This window comes from Protopterus annectens, chromosome 2.part1, assembly GCF_019279795.1.
Source record: "Protopterus annectens isolate FY-2018-M chromosome 2.part1, PAN1.0, whole genome shotgun sequence".
Lineage (NCBI taxonomy): Eukaryota > Metazoa > Chordata > Ceratodontiformes > Protopteridae > Protopterus > Protopterus annectens.
In genome coordinates, this window is record NC_056729.1 from 387,350,881 (window position 1) to 387,372,324 (window position 21,444).

The 21,444-nt window shown below is 39.5% G+C and overlaps 1 protein-coding gene across 1 annotated transcript in view; it reads right to left on the reverse strand.

The window, feature by feature from the left end:
- The window catches only part of CPE (carboxypeptidase E), a 971,990-nt gene extending 954,819 nt beyond the window's left edge, over window positions 1–17,171 (reverse strand). The window contains exon 1 of the mRNA XM_044062209.1: window positions 16,573–17,171. Coding sequence (XP_043918144.1) covers window positions 16,573–16,870 — 298 coding nt within the window. The 5' untranslated portion in view covers window positions 16,871–17,171. The remainder of the gene's footprint in view (window positions 1–16,572) is intronic.
- Window positions 17,172–21,444: the final 4,273 nt, after the last annotated feature.

Below are 21,444 nucleotides of genomic sequence, written 5' to 3' on the forward strand. Positions count from 1 at the left end.
CGTGGAGTTTGTCTGAGCAGTATAGCCAGAAAAAAACGCCCAGAGGCAGATTTTAAACAGTGAACTACAAAAGAGCTAGAAATGGTCCCAAACAACCAATTACTACAGCTTCTTGTGCTGAGGTCACTTCCCCCAAGGACAGGTAGGCTGCTCAAGGCTCCCCACTCCCACTGGTGAGCAAAGAAACTTCCTTCTATCCAAGTAAGGTAATGGACAACACAGGAACTACACCACAGCCCAGAATACAGCAATGCCTGTAAACTGGTCTAAACTAGTCAAGGAAGGCGGGAAAACAAGGATTTTTTTTTTTTTTGGTAGAAACACACAGAAAATGCAGAAACAGTGATAAATTAGTTACACAGGCTAGCACACTTTAGTGGGCAGCCTCCACAGTTAAATTAAACAAACAAACAAGCAAACTTTCGATCAAATTCGACTAAAATGTAACTTTAAGTGCAGATTTTAAAATAATGCAGCAATCAGTTAAAAACAGTTCAGGCTAGTTCAAGGTAAGCTACAGAAGCTATTTCAAGTGAAAAAAAAGCAAAGATACTTAAATCCAGAAGGTAGTCGCTTTTCTGAGTTCCCTGCTGCTAGGACCACTCTGTAAACCCACATGGAGCTTGTCTGAGCAGTATGGCATATTTCAGAGAGGATACCACTGTTACAGAACAGACTCGACAGCTACATAAAACAAAGTTCATCCCTGCCCATTCTCAAGCATAACTTAGATCTATGGATGGGAAACAGAAAATGTACCCCATGAATACCCTCTGTACTACTAATGGACAGATGCAGCTCCTAAATGCTTTATCCCATACATGGGAAATTAACTATGATATGATCCCAGTTATTCTCATTAAGGGTAACATAAAATTATCGACCATGAAATGGGTAAAGCCAATCTATAACCAAATGGGATAGGTTACTGTGAGCACAATAACAGAAACTGGCTAGGCTTAAAATGAGTATTAAGCTATGAACCAATATACCCACGCACACACACACACACACATATATATATATATATATATATATATATATATATATACATACATATACACACACACAGATATATAAATATACATACATATATATGTATACATATACATACTCTTATGTATAAACTTCGAGAATGCCATACCTAGAATACGCCAAGATACAGTGATCTCTGACTTACGTAGTTACTTGGTATGTGGTCAAGGAGACCATTGAGGAACCCGGCCTGTTTCCCAATTGCCCAAAAGCACTGCCTGGTTAAGCGATTTGCTTTGTGCCACACAGTATACAAATGAAGGCTGAGGGAATCAAACTCTCTACCACAGCAAGCAGCTCATAAACAGCTCACAGTCTTAATCCTCTTTGTGCTAACTACCAGACAGAAATGAACAAATACATCAGTCCATTTTATTAGCATTGTATTAATATCAGCTCTGCAGGGATTTCAGTCTATCGCAAAACCAAAGAGGATGGGATGCCAGTCTATCACAGGCACACACCCACTCACAAACCCACATTCACATGTACCTCAAGGAAGAATTTACCATCTCCAGTCCAACCAGTCAGAATATCTGGGGAATATGGAAGTAACTAAAGACCCAATGAAATCCCATGCAGATATAAGCAGAGCATGTAAATTCCACAATTAAGACACCACAATCGGAACTGAGAATCGAAGCACTGTCAGAGATTAACACTGTTACAGGAACATGCTACCCCAAATAAATAAATAAAATAGGGAATTATTATTAGTGTTAGCAACAGTTCAATTATTATCATTATCATTATTATTACTATCATTATTATTGGTGAGGGGTTCACTTCTCTTTAAGCTGATCTTCCTTGGCTGATGAAAAATCCTAGAATATACAAACAATACGGGTTTTAGTGTCTGATAAATCCAGCACTGTATACTGATTTTACAGATGCATTTTATTTTTCATTTTTTTAACCATGAACCAAGATCTGTATTTTTAGAAGAGACCTTTCTTTATAGCCAGTTCCCAACTACATCTTTCTCCTAACTGCTTGTTGTTAGCTTGCCTGATCCAGAAGTAGATATTAACTCTGGAACGTATTCCTTTTCTGCTACAAATGATAACACAGTTTTACTACTCTCTGGGGACTAAAGGAATTATCTGCTTCTTTTTCCAGAACATTCTCCATCACAGCCACTATTATCCGTACTGCATGCATTCATTCACTGTTATCACACAGCCTGCTGTATTCTAAATAAAAGGAAAAGTAGCTCTCAAGTCAATATTGCTTTATTAAGCATGCCTTTCTGGCAACAACTACTCAAATGGTGCATCAGTCTTCATTTCTAACAGCTTCTAGGCTGTCCTGGATAGAGTATTATGCTTCTATCTCTGCTTTAAAAAACTTCTAGAAAAATCAACACAGGTGACCAAGTTCAAGATATTGGCTCAGGTGCCAACAGGAGCTGGCACTGTAGGATAGAAGAGAACAACAGCTGCAGTCCTGCACATCCTAGAGTGAGGTAGTTCTGGCTTGCCACTTGGGTGCCACCAAGCTGGAGACTTAGGTGTTGCACCCTTCGAGCATAAGCCTGTGAGCATTTGCTGCCAATGTGCATAGCACATAGCCCAGACAGCATGCAAAGGCACACTTGCTGAGGTCATCTGCAAAGCTCTTTGAACTGCTGCAAGAGTGATTCAATGAAATGGGTTAAGTCATTCCGCTGGACAAGCAATCGGGTCCAATCCCTACCAACTGACTCTCACTGTTGGGGAATGAATAGATTGATTTGAGCCATTCAGGTAGGACTGAACAACTGTAAGGTTCTTACCTGAACATCAGCTCTTGACACACAGAACAAATGGACCAACTGGGTAAAGGTAAAGGAGCAATTAGGCTGACCATATTGAAAATATATATATATATATATGTGTGTGTGTGTGTGTGTGGGTGTGTGTGTGTGTGTATATATATATATATATATATATATATATATATATATATACATAGACACACACGCACACGCGCACACACACACACCTTTTTTGGAGCTGTAAATCAAACTAACCAACTTCCAAATCTGAATACCCAAATATTTATTGTAAGAATTTTTTGTTCCAGAACATTACTGCATTATTATAACTAAGTGGAGCACCTACCACATTGGTACCATGTCCACAGTGCCTGCGCTCTAGGTTTTGGATAAAGTCTGAGATACCAGTTAGACTGACCTGAAGAAGACTAGGATGAAAAAAAAAACACTTGCCAGTTCTTTTAACTCAAAATGCTACCTAGGGACACATGCAGTTAACGTGACTACTGGCTGACACCCAGAGCCCAGCTACAATAACTAGACAGTAAAGATAAGCAATGCAGTATATACTAAGTCCATCACATGTGGGACCACATATAAATGATTTAAGAGTGTCACTGGCTGTCACTCCACCTGCATAAAAGAGCAGACTCACACAAACAAATGGATGAATGCCTCTAACTGTTCAAATGTTAACTTATTTGTTAATTGATAAGTTAAAATCCGGAGACGTTTTACAGCAATGGCACATGAAAAGGATTACAAACTCATGAACTCAAACTAGCTAGAGAAGCCAAACACAACTACAGATCTTTTTAGTTATGTCAGAAAAATAAGAAATAACACCAAACACTACAACTTATTCAGAATGGTACTAACTATTCAGATCCAATGGATACTGCCAATAAGCTGGTAGTAAATTCAGGCCCACGTTTGCCCCAGAGACATCTATTCCAAACCCAATTTTCCCTGATGGAATCAAGCCACAAACCATTACAAAAGAGCATGTAATGAAGGTACTCTCCAAAACAAAGAGCACCTCATCCATGGAACCTGTCCAAATACTCAGTTCTTTAATTAAAAGCACTAATCAAAAACTGGTGGACCAACTCCTCAACATCTTCAACCTGTGCCTAGTAACTGGCTTTATTCCATAGGAGTGGTGTACAGTGACTCCACAAGTCTGGACCTACCACAGACACCGGGAGGTACAGACCCATTAGCCTGAAGAGTCTTGTATGTAAAGTCATTGAATGTATCAAAACTGAATTAATTACCTATAATATCAAAATAATCTTATTAGACTTGATTCCCAGCAGTATGGCTTTGTCAAAGGCAGATCCTGTCTAATGAATCATTTGAAGGGGTTCCACAGAGCATACCTTGACCATCCCAAGACATTCAATACCATACCACATGCAAACATAATAAACAAGTTGAAGGAGCTCCAAACTGACCCATACGTGGTTAGGTAGATAGCCAGATGGGTTAGAGAATGAACTTGTACAGTAACAGTAAGGGCTGCATACTCTGAAACCATGAGTGTGATCAATGGATTTCCACAGTGATCTGTACTGGTATCTTTGCTGCTCAACATATACGTCTCAGATCTCCACTTATCAAAGGAGGTTATTTGGTTAACAAAGTTTGTGGATGACTGCAAGGCGGGAGCCATTGTCAAATCCCCCACTGACAAGCATGCATTCAAGCATAAGCTTACACTTGTCGATACCTGGTGTACTAAAAATGGACTCAGGCTTAATGTCAAAAACTGCAACACTGTAGAATTTGATAAGCACCCCCTAGTTCTAGCTTACAGCACAGGTAACACAGCACTTCAAATTAAAAGGTTGTCACAGACCTAGACACATGGGTGGACAGTTACCTTACATTTCAACATCATATTGCAACTGTGGTTAGACAATCCTTTTACCTTGCACTGCTCATAGCAAACGGTATTTCTTCCAGATCAAAAGACGTCCTCACTTCCTTTTACTCTGCTTTTATTTAGACCATCAAGAAATACAATGCCCCCTTTGAGACATACCTTACTAGGCATATCAGGCAATTTGAAAGATCCCAGAGGTCTGTAACTAAAAAGGTCAAGGTCCTAAAAAATCTAAACTACAAAAAAGACTGGAGGCCTTATCCCTATATTCCATTTAAGGATAAGGCCCAATAGGGGAGGCCTGTGTTTTGCTTATAGGGTTGTAAGCAATCCATTACTTCAAGAACTCTTATATCTCAAAAAAGCAAACAGTCGCACTAACACTAGGGCTAGTGATCTAAATCTATTCCAACAAATAAAGAAGACTAATAGAAGGGATAGATTTATCATGCAGCATCTACACTTTCTCTGTAATGAATTCCCTCTCCCAGTTAAGCAGTGTTACATGCTGTTTGGCTTTAAAAAGGAGCATGACAGCTGGAGAGATGCTCATGACTTCACCATGGGCGTGACTAGCCTGGCCCTCCTTGAAATGAGAGGCAAGGTCTAAGGACAGGCAGTATCAAGGAGAAAATGGCCTTGAAGCTTGTAACCTTGTAAATCCTACTATCCCATAAACATAAATACAGTTGTGTAAGTTTCATTTAAGCATAATAAATTCCTCACCTTCCTAACCTCCTTAGGTTGTATGGGTTGTTACCTGCCCTGAAAACAGCAACTGGCCAGCTTCTAAAAGCTCTACCCCCACCCCCCAACACAAACTCCCTCACTCACATACTAACTGGCTAATCCCATAGACGGAAATCAGGAGTCAGAATGAAGCTTTCTTTGGGACTTTCTTGCCCATACAATAAAAGAAGAGCCTAACATCCTAAAATAACCAGCCAATAATAATAATAATAACAATATAACGTACAAAGCAGAACTAGAGCATATAGAGTAGAAAGCAAAGACAACCATACTTTATATTCCAACTACATTTATGTATAAGAGTAGGGGGGTGGAGAGTGGGTGTGGACGGCTACTACAGGAGTAAGGAATTTGAATATCTACTGTTATGGGTAAGTGTAACTTACACAACTTTACTATGTTCATCATTTCCTTTGCTGTAGCAGCCCTTAGGCTGTATGGGTTGACTACCAAAGTCTATCCATCCTGGGAGGATGACGGACATGGATCCAGGAGCCCCTAGAGAATGGCCCTAGCAAAGTTTGATGTGGACCAAAAAAAGGAATCCTGTTTGCAATGCTTTGTCAAAGTATGTACAGTGGATCACGTAGCTGCCTCTAGAATTCTTCTAGAGTTCACCCCTTGCTAGTATGCCATTAGAGAAGACAAGATTTTAGTGGAATGTACCTTGATACTGCCTGGAATGGATGGGAATAACAAAAAAAAAAAAATACAAGACCTAAGGACAACCACCTGGAAACTGTCTACTTAGACACAGGGTGTCCCTTTTTTGCTCCTCAATAAGAAAGAAATACATCATCAGCTTATCTAAAGAGCTTATTTCTGTCACGAAAGTACCTGAGATGCCTATGCACATCCAGAGTATGCAGAATCTGTTCCCCTTAGTTTTTAGGTTCTGGGAAGAAAACTTAGAAATTGATGGCTTGATTCAACGTGAACTCTGAAACCGCTAATGAACGATGGGTTTATTCTTAAATATACCTTATCATTATAGAAAATCAGATAAGGTTCACCCACCATGAGAGCTTGTAACTCAGATACTCTTCTTGCAGATGTCACAGTAATGACGAGTACACTTTCCAAGTCAAGAATCTTAAATCAGATTGATCGGCAGGTACAAAAGCTGACATACTCAACTTCTCCAACACCCAGTTGACATCCCAAGGAGGAACAAATTGTTTACAAGGTATTCTCAGATTTAAGACCCCTTTCAGGAACGGTTTCACAGACGTGCTGGAATGGCTACAAGATTAACCTTTATAGAGGAAAAAGCGATACCAAAGGAAAGAAACTCACACAAAAATTTGAGCACCAACAGTACAAAATCCCTGGATAGGACCCTGATTATTGGCTAGGCACCAACTAGAAAATCACTTACACTTGCCACCATAGAATTTTCTACTAACGGGCTTTCTTGCCTCCTTTAATACCTGCTGCATGTCCTCATGAAAAAGGTCCCTAAAAGGTATTAAAATTGAGTCATCCAGGCAGTCAGTTTAAGCTGATTGATACTGGAGTGTATCAAACTGCCCCCCACCCCCATCTTATACCTGTAGAGCCCTTTGAGGAAGCTTGTGATAACTCCCCTTGGCTAGTTCCATAAAAAGGGAGAACCAATGTTGCCTGGGCCAAAACCGGGTTATCACAATTATTCTTAGGATATCTTTTTGAATCTTCAGAATTACCCTGGAGTTAGTGGAAAGGGAAAAAGGTATAAAGGCACATTCCCTTCCAAGGCTAGGCAATGTATCTGTTTTCCATGTTTGCTTGCAGGCAGCCCTGGAACTAAAGTTATCTAGCTGTCTGTTTTGAAAGAAAGTGAACAGATCTATTTGAGATGTTCCCCACAACTGGATCAATTCCTGGAAGACCCCCTTATTCAATTTCCATTCAGGGGAGTCTGTCCTGGTCCTGCTCAACTTGTCTGCCACTATGACTGAATTTAAGATTCTTGGAGGGTTAAAGAATGCTGAAGAGCTAACTCCCAAGCTATAACTGTCAGCCTGCATAAGGTGTACAACCTCATACCTCCCTGTTTGTATACTACATAACTGTGGCATTGTCTATAATCACATGCAGAAGTCCAGTCCTGGGGACCAAAGATAACAGAGATACTTCAAGGTATATATCTCAGTCAACACCTCTTTTAAAATGATGTGCTTTGATCTGTCTGAAGGTTTCCACGGGTCTTCATTTTTTCCACTCTGGAAACTGCTCTCCAAGCAAAGATGGACACATCTGTGGTGACAGACTAGACTGGGGTCTGAGGACAGAAGGGGAGACCTAAGTTCAGTTCAGTTTGTTGTCTTCACCAAAGCAGTTCCCTTTAACTTTAGAGCTAATGTTAGTACACTATGTAAAGGTTAAGGTGGGAGCCGAGGTACCCAAAAGTAGAGCCCTGAGAATCAGATGCTTCAAATAGATCATTGACAGTAATGCTATAAGAGAGTTGCAAATGCAGTTGCATAGCACAGGTCACAGTGTGTGTTTATCAGAAGATTTTTTATGAGCAACAGTTCCAGAAAGAGATCATTCTGGACAGAAGTGCAAATGGAGAAAGAAGAGTCATCAGTCCAAAGAATAACAAAGTCATCAAATTAAAGGGTTAAATTATGGTAATGAATGTAGTAACATCACTAATAAACAAACTAGAAGGGAACTTAAAACTGATCCTTGAACACCAGAGGAAAGTGTGTTAGTGTTGACGATAATGAATAAACTTTAATTTGAGCTGATCTGTCATTAAAGTATTTTTCAAACCACTGAAAGACACTATTAGAAAATCCAAGCAATTCTACATATATAAGTGAACAATAAGTAACCATGTCAAATGTCTTTGTGAAATTAACAACTCCATTTAGAAGTCAATGAACCATGTTGTTACATGCCGAGTGAGAAAGTGACAGCAATACAGACGGTGTAGGGCTACACTCCAAACAAGAAAGTGGGTAACAAGACCATCTGTGTTTCTATATTCAAGGATCTGGGAGTAAACTGCCTCTTGAATTTTAGCAAGGACTGGTAGAAATGGATATACAGTCAAAGAATTCTTTGGGTTGAGTTACTTTACACACTGAGAAGACAATGGAAAGTTTCCTAGGAAATGGACTGGTGTACGTTTTAACTGACAAACAAGGCAGAAAACAAAAATGATTTGATATAAAAAAAAAGTTGTTTTATGAAAAGCTGGAAGTAGCAAATTGGATGTAGTTAAAATCTGATCAGGGAGTGACAAAAGAAACTGTTTAACTTTGAAGTGAGAACCCAGGAAAGAAAAGCGTCAGGCAGCGGTAAGGGTAGATGAATAATGAGTGTTTTAACTCAATCAAGCCTATAATGCCTTTTCTGTATATTTTCAGTTAACTCCTTATAACCCATAGCTCCTTAAGTTGTCCAGACCTTTTATGGGTCTGGCCTCTTAAACTAAGCAGTTTACTAGCTAATAATAGGCAAATATGAGAAAAGACAAGGACTTATTAACCAAATGGCACCAAGACTGTACATCTATAAATGTCTTACAGTTGATAGATGCATTTGCTATTATTATTCATATTTTCATTTTATTTATTTTATTTTATTTATTTTACATTTGTTAACCGGGCTAGTCTAGCTGGATATATGTCCATTTTCAGTAGAGGCCCGGGGAGAAAAGCTCCAAGTATGAATGGTGCGAAAGTTAACAATGTATAGGCATAAGAAGGATTACAGAATAATTTAGTATTAGTCTTAAAAAGAGAATTCATGATACATTATTGAACTATAACAGTTAACAATTTATAAACATACATAGCTATCATAGAGAGTAGAATAGTCTAAAGGAGTAAATAAAAATACATTTCAAATTATAGCAAGTTTAATAGAGACCCTACTAACTGATTATTCATCACACAGTAGAAGGTATGTGCAAGTCTCAGGTAGGGAGGAGAGGACAAGTGGTGTATACATCATTCAAAGAAGGAGAAGTAATAAGAATTGGATAGTTAGGTAAAAGGAGTAGGGAAAAGGGGTAATTAAAAATAAAAGTTGAGAGACCAATGTCAGTCAGGGTTAGTGCATGGGCAAAGCCAATGAGTTTTTAGATGTTCTTTTAGGTGTTTTATAAAAATATAAGTAGAAGCAAGGGAAGATAATTCTGAGGGAAGCTGGTCCCAGATTTTTCCTGCAGTGTTTGAGAAGACAGAATCTCCAGCTTTGTTTTTAGCTTTTTTACAGGAAACTAGAAGCTTATTAGCAGAACGTAGTGTGGAAAGATTTGTATAGGGTGTAATTAGATTAGTAAGGATAGGGGTGTTGTTAGGGTGATATAGGATCTTTTGTGTGATGAGTAATTGTTGACAGATTATGTGTTTTTTCAATTCTAGCCAACCTAGTTGTTTGAGGTTAATAAAGTGGTGAGTTTTAAAGGGGGAGCTTGTGATAAATCTAGCTATGCTATTATAACAGATGGAGAGTTTCAAGAGATTAGTTTTGGATAGGTTAGTAAAAATGATAGAGGCATAGAAAAGGGTAGAAATGAGGTGTGTTTGGGCAATAGTTTTCTTAGCAGAAGGGGTAAGGAAGGCTTTGATTCTATAGAGGGTATCAAGTTTTTTATTAACAGACTTTATAGTGGAGTTGATGTGTTCGTCAAAGCTGAGACAATTATCAATAGTTACACCTAGAAGGCGGGTTGTAGTATCTGGGGTAATGATAGTACCATTGTTGGAGGTTAAGGAGAGGAATGGAGTAGGTGATTTGTGAGTAGGGGTGAAAAGCAGTAATTTAGTTTTTTAGGATTTAGGAGGAGGCAGTGTTGCATAAACCAGTTTTCTACATTTTGAAAAACAGTTTGGGTAAGGGAGTGTAGAGTGGCTATGATCTTGGCGGTACAGATTAAGGTGGAGTCATCAGCGTATTGAATACATGTGGCTTGTGGTATGGCGTCGTGTAGATTGTTAATAAATAAAGAAAAGAGAAGGGGACCTAGGATAGAGCCCTGGGGTACTCCGATATTGACTGGTAGTAGTGAAGATAAATTGTTTTGCCAAAGAACAGCTTGCTGTCTATTGTCCAGATATGACCTAAACCATTGTATAGCTTGAGGGTTGAGAGAACGGGCAATTAGTTTGTCTAGTAGTGATTTGTGGTTAACCATATCAAAGGCTTTAGACAGGTCAATAAATAGGGCAGAGGAGTAAGAGTTATTGTTACGATTTTTATTTATGGAATCTGTAAAGGATAAGAGGGCAGTCAATGTGCTGTGGAATGGCCTAAAGCCATGTTGGCAATTTGCAAGTAGGTTATTTTGTAGTAGGTGAGTAAGTAATTGTTTGTGAACACATTTTTCCATTATCTTAGCTAGAGGGGAAAGTAAGGCAATAGTTCATATTTTCATATTCATTTTCATGTTCATATTTTCACAACCAAGAGACCTACATATTATTGAGTGGCATGGTGTGACATGCAGTGGGGGGAGACAGGAAAATCCATTGTCAATGTCCACTTATTTCAAACTTTACTGAAATATTGCTGGTTGTTTGTTACAAATTATGAAAATAAGCAATATTTCAATATGAACTTAATACTTCAAGAAACAAGTGCCTTAAAACTATTGCTTAGCATCAGGTGAAACCTTAGATGCTGTTGAGGAAAACTGTCACTGACACTTGCATTGTAAGCAGTACATCTTGAGAGATATTCAGTGTTATTCATATTGCTAATTATATAATTAAGCAAATGTTTCATATTTTTGTAAATATGTCAATGCACATGCACTCAGAGAGGAATTTATTGACATGTGAAAGTCTAATTCTGGTTAATTAAAATGTTCTAGCATTATATGTCTAGGTTGTACAGTTTTCAAGTTATGACAATTTGTGAAAGTTTAGCAAAAATATATTTCTGAGTTTGTGTGTATTATAACATAGTATTTGTGGAAAAAACATGAATGCACTGACTATCACTGTAAAGAATACTTCTGATTGATAATACTGCTATTACTGCTATTTGAACAGTTTCAATAGTTTTTATTGATCACACAATTTTTATATTTGTTTACCTTAAGACATTTTAAGTTAATTTTTCAGAAAATGCTCTGGAATGCAAGGATGTGTGTAGGCTGTTAGAGTTGTGACATTCCATACCACATGGATGTTAATGTGTTAAGTGAATGGAGAAATATAGTACTGTAGAATAGGGGAAGGGAGAAAGGGGCTCTGGAACCACCTCAAAATGGAGTAGAAAAGGCTGGTTCAGTAAAAAAAGAAGAGATCCCTCAGCGGAAGAGTTTTCTACTACTTTTTCATACTTTTCCATGAAAAGATAATGGGTTGAATAAAGGATGTTATTTGCTATTGTAGGAAATACAGACATTAGTTAACTTCACACTCCACGATTCTCCAATCTTTCAAAGAAGACTTGAATTTAGGGGAGAGTTTATGCGTTATCATATCTTCTAGTACTGCTCCCTCTGTTTTGTTTTGGCTTTAGGAGAACAGGTACGCCAGGAACAACTAGCATCTCACACAGTGTAGTCAATGATGGGTAAACTATGTTCTGAAATATGAGAATATTTGATTCAAAGAACGCCAGAGCATGCTGGCATCAGACAGGGAGTTAACAGCTGACCAGTCCATGAAAGAGAGAAAGAGAGACAGAGCAAGAACCTTATGTATAAGTCACTCTATAGCTGGTAGAGACAGAATAATCAGTAATAGTAATAGGATATGGCTTTAGGATTTTAAAGGACCAGAAGGAGTAGGAGAAGCAATACTCAAATAATATTAACTAGAGATATAACATGAAGACACTGATATATAGAATTATACAATTCCTCCCCTAAAACGTGCACGCTGATTGGCCAGCCCAACCAGCGTGCCCGTTGTAAATCCCTCAATATACTAACGGAAAAAGGTCCGGTCGCCCAGACTTTTTCTGTTAGTATAAAACACTGTCTCGCTATGTTAAAAGAGTTTAACATAGCGACACAGGTTTAAAAAAAGCCACGGAGATCTCCGTTGCTTTTTTTAAAGCTGTCTCGCTATGTTAAACTCCTTTAACATAGCGACACAGTGTGTAAAAAGCAACGGAGATCTTGCGATCTCCGTTGCTTTTTTTTTTAAAGCTGTCTCGCTACTTTAAATGGATTTAACATAGCGAGACAGCTTTAAAATAAGCAACGGAGATATCCGTTGCTTATTTTAAAGCTGTCTCGCTATGTTTAACCCATTTAACGTAGCGAGACAGTTTTAAAAGCAACGGAGATCGCAAGATCTCCGTTGCTACTTTCGCTATGTTAAATGGGTTTAACATAGCGAGACAGCTTTACAATAAGCAACGGAGATCTCCGTTGCTTATTTTAAACTGTCTCGCTATGTTAAACCCATTTAACATAGCGAACAGTAAAAGCAACGGAGATCTTGCGTTCTCCGTTGCTTTGCCCAAAACTCTGATGTACTGCGTAGGCATGCGCAGTACATCAGAACTGCCGCAGAATACCAGACAGCTGCGGAAGGGCAGTAAAGAGGCATTATACAATGCCATTATTTAAGAAAAGTAATTATTTCTTTTCTTAAATAATGTCATTGTATAATAGCAATAACCCACTTCTGGGTGTGGGTAATGCTGGATTTACCCACGGTTGGCTTTGTTTGGTCCCGAGGGCGAACCACGCCAACCGTGGGTAAATCCAGCATTACCCACACCCAGGCGTGGGTTATTGCTATATTAATTACTGCTATGTCAAGTAGACTGTGTACCTGAATTCAAGTTATTCCTAGTGAATAACTGCATTAATTAATTCCACTATGACTCACCGATGTGCATTTCCTAGGTGAGTCAGATGTTGAACACTACTGCTCGAACTTTTTATTTTTTGCATGATAAATTCCCCGACATACAGGATTCCAAAAGAGGCTATAAGGAAGGAGGTGGTACCTTGCTCTGCTAAGGCACACCCTTCACTCTTGAGAGGCATAGACAAAACTACTCTTCCCTTCAAGCAGGACCATAAGGAGAGAGTGGTATTTGAACTGGGGTGGACAGCTCTGCAGGTAGCAATGAATCCCCTCTTCTACAGAGAAGCAGGGGCAAACCAGACTTTTCACGAGTAGCCAGTATCTGTAGGATGGCTGCACAATATTAGTATAGTTAATGCTTACCTCTCAAATGTCCTCAATATTCAGGAAGTCCCTGAGTTCGAGTCACAATTTTGTTTTGTCATTATTTCCTAAAACTTAGGTGGAAAAGATGGTTGACTGCCCTTATAAAATTTTAATACATTAATGAATGAATTAATTACTTAATTAATTAATTTAACAATTACTTATTTAATTAATCGCAGTAATAATTAGAGTTACAGACTTCCTCTACAACAGGAAATGCAAGTTACTTCACATTCTCTCATTCTGTCAACCTCTCAAGTTAAGGGCAACAGTATTTTAAAAAGTGTTCCTGCTTGTCAATGAGTATATGTGGATTTACTTTTTAGAAAATGCATGTTGGTGCAAATCCTGCTGGGTTATTTTCCCTTTCCTTTTTCCCAGTGGTAATTCCTTCTATTCCTTAGCTCCTTCTCCTCCATCCTACTTATTCTGCATAGTAAAGCCTCTCATTCATGCAGCTCAGTTCACTATTTTATCACTCGGGAACTTAACTATTTCAAAGACACTCAGATATTGGAAAGATGGCCAGATGTCCTTTGTCGACTTGCAGGGAAACCTATTAATTAAACAGGCTCTGACAGATCATGAAAAATGAGATTTCATGTCAGAAATCTAATTAAGGTTAATGTGGCTAATCAATATAACATCTGGTTTGAGAAGCCAAATGTTGATTTTATCAGAAAGGTTGTGTGAGTAGACTTGAACAATAACCCAATATGATTTATACTTTTCCTCTCCCATTCCTTTAGTGCATCTGCCATAGGGCTCAACTCCCTATAAACCCAGGGGACTTGCCCCGTATGGCCAAGGTTTATGCCTAGGTTCTTCTGGAAAGCAGTTATCAGATATGCACAATGCATGAGGATGAAAACAGAGATGGAAACACTTGAAAGATCCAGAGGGCTGGGTACAGAAGGGAATGATACATTAAAATAAATAAAATTTCTGATATGCACTTTTATTTCTACAGAATACAGATGCTACATTTTGCAAATGTTTAAACAAAGGGACTGCAACAAGTTGAATTTAAAATATAAAATACTTATAACTTAATTTCAAAATTATGTTTTTAAATGATTATACTGCATTTCTGTCATGCACCACTAGACAGAATACAGTTGCTACTTGCTAACATAGATTGTGAAAGTTTAAAGATGAAATGACTGAAAATGCCCCATCCAAGACAGAGCATATGGTAAATGATGATGTTATATTATTAATAAGGGGGTGAGTAAAATCCCTAACTGGTAGATATGATGAAACAAATCCTCCTCAAGTACAATCACTTCTGAGATTTTTTCACATCTCAGTCTTTATATACCACTATATTGGGGATCGTGGGATATTTAAATACAATTATTCCTTGGCAATATCAATCAGAGTTAGCAAAGTATGTGTCTAAAAATTTAACAACTGTTTTAATAACTTTGTTTCTACAAATCATGTATTAACCAGTATGTTTGGTATGACAGCAATCTCTTTTTTGTATTTCCTGATTCAGATGCATCCCCTTCCTTTTTGCCATCAGAGGTTCATCCTCTGAATAACTACACCATTTCTGCATGCCTTCTGAAAGTTTCTTTCCCCATTTTCCTATCATTGTTGTCAGTACTCACACCGCTGTCTTTCTGTTTGTGTTTATTTGGCATTTATTTTATTGAGAAGATGCATCTAAAGCTTAATAGCAAGCCACAGATTTATTGTCCAACCAAGCATCTCCAGACACTTTGATGTAAGATACCAAAACAACAACGGAAATTCTAGATATAAGCATGCACATAGTAATTCTAGAAAGACATGTAAGCAGTGTTTATCATCTAAAACTACAGTAACTGTACAGTGCTACTCATTTTACGTACCCTGCAAAATGTTTCAAGTCATGAAAGATAAAATAACCATGCACACAACTTCCACTGCCTCTTGAGGGAAATGACAAAAACTGTATGTGCCGCAAATGGTCTGTAAGAATGCTCTACCACAGTTATTTGTTAATCCAGTAAAGTACTGGATTTACATCTACTATTTCTATTTATTTATTTTTCATTTGTGTTTGTTTACTTTGCTAATGCACTGATCTCAGTTGTACGTTTTTCCTAATGCACTGATCTCAGCTGTTCCTTTTTCAAACAACATCAGCGACATTGTAGAACAATAATATCAGGACTGCCATTGTTACAAGGTTTGGATAGTTGCGAATCCAGATCAAAATACGGGGATTAGTGTTAAATATATTTATAAAGTATAAAAGGTCTGGATTATTTAAGAAAATCTTCATAATATTCTGGTGGTCCCTTTTCATTATTTCTATTAAAATGCAAAACCTACTTTGTGGTACTGTGTTTATGAACAATATAAACTAGCGGTGACATGGAAAAATCTAATTTATCTAGAAAAATAGAAGCATACTGAGTAGAGTAGATTTCAGAGGAATAAAAAAATGAAGGTGGCTACTGAAGTTCCTGGTCCATAACATGCAGCAGTTCTTGCAGGATGTTTCTGATATTTTATAACATGCAAACAAGGTGTAAATATACAATGAAGATCCCACCCATTGTCGTTTTAGTGACATAATATAAGATGACATCTATAAGACAAGCAAGTCACGCTTTGTGGCTCTTTTTACTCATATAAATCTCTGTGTAAGCAAAACACAATACGGCGTTTAATACAGCTGGACAGTAAAAATACAAGAAACATTAAACGAGACGGGAAACAATGATCCAAGAGTTTACTCTATCACAGCAGTGCTCCATTTATCACAGCAGTTCGATTTCTATCCCTGCAGACACAATATAGCACTAGGAAATGTTATCCTGTGCTCTCGAGCAGTGCACCAAATGCTGCTATTGTTATCATTATTGTTATGATTATTATTATATTTAAAAATCTAAACTGGATTGAAGCTGTGACCTTTGCACCTACAAGGTGAGAAAGAGGTAGACTGGCACTATACTTACTACAAGATGTAAACAAAAAAGGGTGGAAGTCAGAGTACTTCTTACCGGCTTCATGTTGCCCGGGGTTGTCAGACATCTCGAGCACAAACAATTCCCGGCCCTCGAAGCTTGGTCCCACAGTGTAGATCCGGCTGATAGATGGGCATTGGAGCCACACCGAGACAAGCGCTTCTCTCATCTCGTTGTAACGATGATACTCGAAGGATATGCCACCACTATTCTCTGACTGCCGACTGCCATCCTCGTCCCCAGAGTTTGGGAAAGCCAGGACTAGGGCCAGAAGGGCTGCCCCCCATACTACTTGTAGCAGGGAATACGATCTGAGGTAGCTTACCCTCGCCATGCTGCAGGCGCTTGGCGTTAAATCTGGGTGTCGAAGACAGGGAGCAGTTGTCAAGAACACTGCTACACAGGCGTAGAGTTTGGCGATCTAATGTCAACAGAAGGTAACAGTTACACGGTGTCGGACGGTGTGATGTGCGTCAAGGTGTATAATCTAATTATTACGGTTATTATAGAGACAGCACAGTATAGTGCCAATGAATGATGCTATGTCAGAGCAGACTGGATAAATTACTTTTGCACATCTAGAACCTTACTGGTCAAACATCCCACTACATCCTCGGAGGGAGGAGCGTAGATAATACACTACTGAAGGTCGCCTTCCCCGAGACAGCAAGCCCTCCCAGCAAAACGAGACAGGTTGTTGTGCGTTTGTGTGCGATTCGCGCTCATCGTTTATTATAAGGCTGCATACAGAGTAGGCCGTAATTGTAACAGCATTGTGTAAAAAAGATAGAGCTCTGATGATTTACACGTTTTACAGAATTAGTCACAGAGATATCAGATAGTTGGATATTTTAAATTATTAACAAAATGTCGCAGTGTTATTTTATACACGAGTTGTGCAGGGTTGGAAACTGGTCTGTTACACAAAAGTTGTGAATTAAGACGATATTAACCCATTTGCTTACCGAATTAACGCCATCTGTTAATGGCCTGAAAACGTCACAACAGTGTTTATTCTAAATAGGTTTTGCGGAAGGTTTTAACGCCGAATTAAAACGCCAGTCAATAATCCTTTCATATCAAGTAGCAGCATATCTGGTATGATAAAAATGTATACTAATGATCGTATATTAAGACAGATTAGGGGTCATCCCACACAGGCACTTTAAATGGGCTTGGTAATACCATTATTGCGTTTGGATGAAAATAAGCATGCACATCATTTAACAAACCACACCACACATTTGCTTGGAAGGAAGAAATGGCTACAGCCATGCATTTATTATGCCAGTCAGATCGTGTTATGTATCAACTCAGTGCAGATCACAAGTTAATGCCAACCAAATATATTCACATGTGCACAAAAGACAGAAATTTGAAGTAAGTCAAATCAACCAGGCCGTAACATGCCACGACAGTCCCTGTAAATGCTCAACCACCAATGGCTGAAAGGATCTACAACCGAACACTGACAGTCGCCTGTCACAATTCAGCCAGTGTCTGAGGGGATCTGCCACTTGTGGGACCCCAGGCTGTGATCCCCCAGCCTGCCCACTACACTATGGGGTGGCCCACCAAGATAAGGGTCAAGCCATCCAAGCCTGCACCCCTCCACAGGTCAAACACAGTCCTTTGCAGTTTTAGTCTTCCAAGTCTGCCCTTCCGCCCTTCATGGCTACGACACCTACCTGTCTTATCTACCACTTGCAGAGGAAACTAAAAACCTGAAAACCAAGTGGGAAAAAACAGGAATTTCCTTCAAACATCTTTAGTGCGATAATCCTTATGGGTCAGCAAGTGCCTACCTACTCATATCAGTCAGCACTTACCACATCTCACCTTGTGCTATCTACACCTCTTCTTGCTTTTACCAGGAAGGGTGGGAGGGTGAGTGTTCTGCTCTGCTGTTAAAAAGAGATCATACCTGGCTACCTGTGGCTTTGTATATTCTTCCTCTATCTACCAATCTACACAACCCCACCCTTCCTCATCCTAACCAACATCCTGCCTTCCTGATTTCTTCCCCTTCGCCTGACTCATGCTTGCTGTTTTCCCCAAGGTAAAATAACTGTGTCTATGATTCCTTGCTTGCTTTGATTTTGTTGAGCCTATTGAGGGATTGCACCTTTTCCAGCAAAAATATATTTATTAAGATTTGTTAAAGACAGCACTCTTTTTAAAATGAATCTGAAGGACCTTAAGTAAAGTGACATTGTTTGAAATTACTCCTGCTTCCCAACATGGGAGGGGGGGGCAGAAAAGTTCACACAGTACACTTGCAAAGAAAGCAAAAAAATATTTGTTGCAAAGAGCACAACAACTGCATTTGGAAGTTTTGTCAAGGTAATAATGCATGCATTTTATTAATGGTGATTTGTTAAATGGTGATGCCATTAACAGTGTAGTAAAGTAGAAGCAATTATAATGTATAAAATGATGAAATATTAACCAGTAAAATTAGAAGCTTGTGTAAACACTTTCACCACTAATTTTAGAAGTAAACCACAGTGTTCATGACAGATATGGATGTGGAACAGGGCCTCAGTCCATATCTCTCAATGGTCCTTAACTTTCAGGGATGTCCCTGAATTTGGCTCAAAATTTTGCTGTTGTCCCTTCTAACATTGGTGATTATAGGGAGAAAGGTGATGGGTTCTTCTTCTTTTCTTTCAGCTGTTCCCGTTAGGGGGTCGCCATACGGGATAATCTGTTTCCATTTCTTCCTGTCCTCTGCATCTTACTGTGTCACACCAACCACCTGCATGTCCTCTCTCACCACATCCATGAACCTTATCTTAGACCTTCCTCTTTTCCTCTTACCTGGCAGCTCCATCCTTAGCATCCTTTTCCCCCAATATACCCGGCATTCCTCCTCAGCACATATCCAAACCAATGCAATCTCGCCTCTTTGACTTTGTCTCATAACCGTCCAACCTGAGCTGACCCTCTAATATACTGATTCCTAATCCTGTCCATCCTTGTCACACCCACTCCTGCCTTTTTGTCAGTGCCACCGTCTCCAACGCATACAACATAGCTGGTCTCAATACCCTCTTGTAGACCTTCCCTTTCACTCTTACTGGTACCCATCTGTCACAAATCACTCCTGACACTCTTCTCCACCCATTCCACCCTGCCTATGCTCTCTTCTTCACCTCTCTTCCACACTCACTATTACTCTGAACTGTAATCCCAAGTACTTAAACTCATCCACCTTCGCCAACTCTACTCCCTGCATCCTCACCATTCCTCTAACCTCCCTCTCATTCACACACATATATTCTGTCTTAGTCCTGCTGACCTTCATTCCTGTCCTCTCTAGAGCATATCTCCACTTCTCCAGGGTCTCCTCAACCCGGTCCTACTCTCACTACAGATCACAGTGTCATCTGCAAACATCATAGCCCATGGGGCCTCCTGCCTGATCTCGTCTGTCAACCTGTCCATCATCATTGCAAATAAGAAAGGTCACAGAGTTGATCCTTGATGTAATCCCACCTCCACCTTAAACGCATCTGTCACTCCCACTGCAGACCTCACCACTGTCACACTACCCCCATACATATCCTGTACCACTCTTACATACTTCTCTGCCACTCCCGACTTCCTCATACAATATCTCTAAGCACCCTATCATATGCTTTCTCCAAGTCCACAAAGACACAATGCAACTCCTTCTGACCTCTACATTTCTCCATCAACACTCTCAGAGCAAACATTGCATCTGTAGTGCTCTTTCCCGACATGAAACCATGCTGCTGATCACTAATCATCACCTCCCTTCTTAACCTAGCTTCCACTACTCTTTCCCATAACTTTAAGCTGTGACAGATCACTTTTATCCCTCTGTAGTTATTACAGCTCTGCACATCACCCTTATTCTTAAAAATAGGTACCAAAACACTTTTTCCCCACTCCTCAGGCATCCTCTGACTTTCCAAGATTTCATTAAGCAATCTGGTTAAAAACTCCACTGCCATTTCTCCTGAGCACCTCCATGCTTCCACTGGTATGTCATCTGGACCAACAGCTTTTCCATTCTTTATCCTCTTCATAGCTGTCCTTACTTCCTCCTTGCTAATCTGTTTCACTTCCAACCTTTCTCTCTCTCATTCTCTTCATTCATCAGCCCCTCAAAGTACTCCTTCCATCTGCTCAACACACTCTTCTCGCTTGTGAGTATGTTTCCCTCACTATCCTTTATCACCCTTACCTGCTGCACATCTTTCCCAGCTTGGTCCCTCTGTCTAGCCGATCGTTACAGGTCCTTTTCTCCCTCTTTAGTGTCCAACCTTTCATACAACTCTCCATAAGCCTTATCCTTAGCCTTTGACACCTCTCTCTTTGCCACGCTCCTCATCTCCTTATACTCCTGTCTACTTTCTTCATCTGTCGGACAATCCCACTTCTTTGCCAATCTCTTCCTCTATATAATCTCCTGTACTTTCTCATTTCACCACCAGGTCTCCTTGTCCTCCTTCCTCTGTCCAGATGTCACACCAAGCACCTTTCTAGCTGTCTCCCTTACCATCTCTGCTGTAGTTACCCAGCTATTCAGTAACTCTTCACTGCCCCCAATGCCTGTTTTAACTCTTACCTGAACTCCACCTCACAATCACCCTTTTTCAACTTCCACCATTTGATCCTTGGCACTGCTCTCGCACTTGTCCTCCTCTTCTGGATCACCAACGTCATCCTACAGACCACCATTCTATGCTGCCTAACTACACTTTCCCCTGTCACCACTTTACAGTCTCCAGTCTCCTTCAGACTGGCCCTCCTGCATAGGATATAATCCACCTGTGTGCATCTTCTTCCAGTCTTGTATGTCACCCTATGCTCCTCCCTCTCCTTAAAATACGTATTCACCACAGCCATGTCCATCCTTTTCACAAAATCCACTACCAT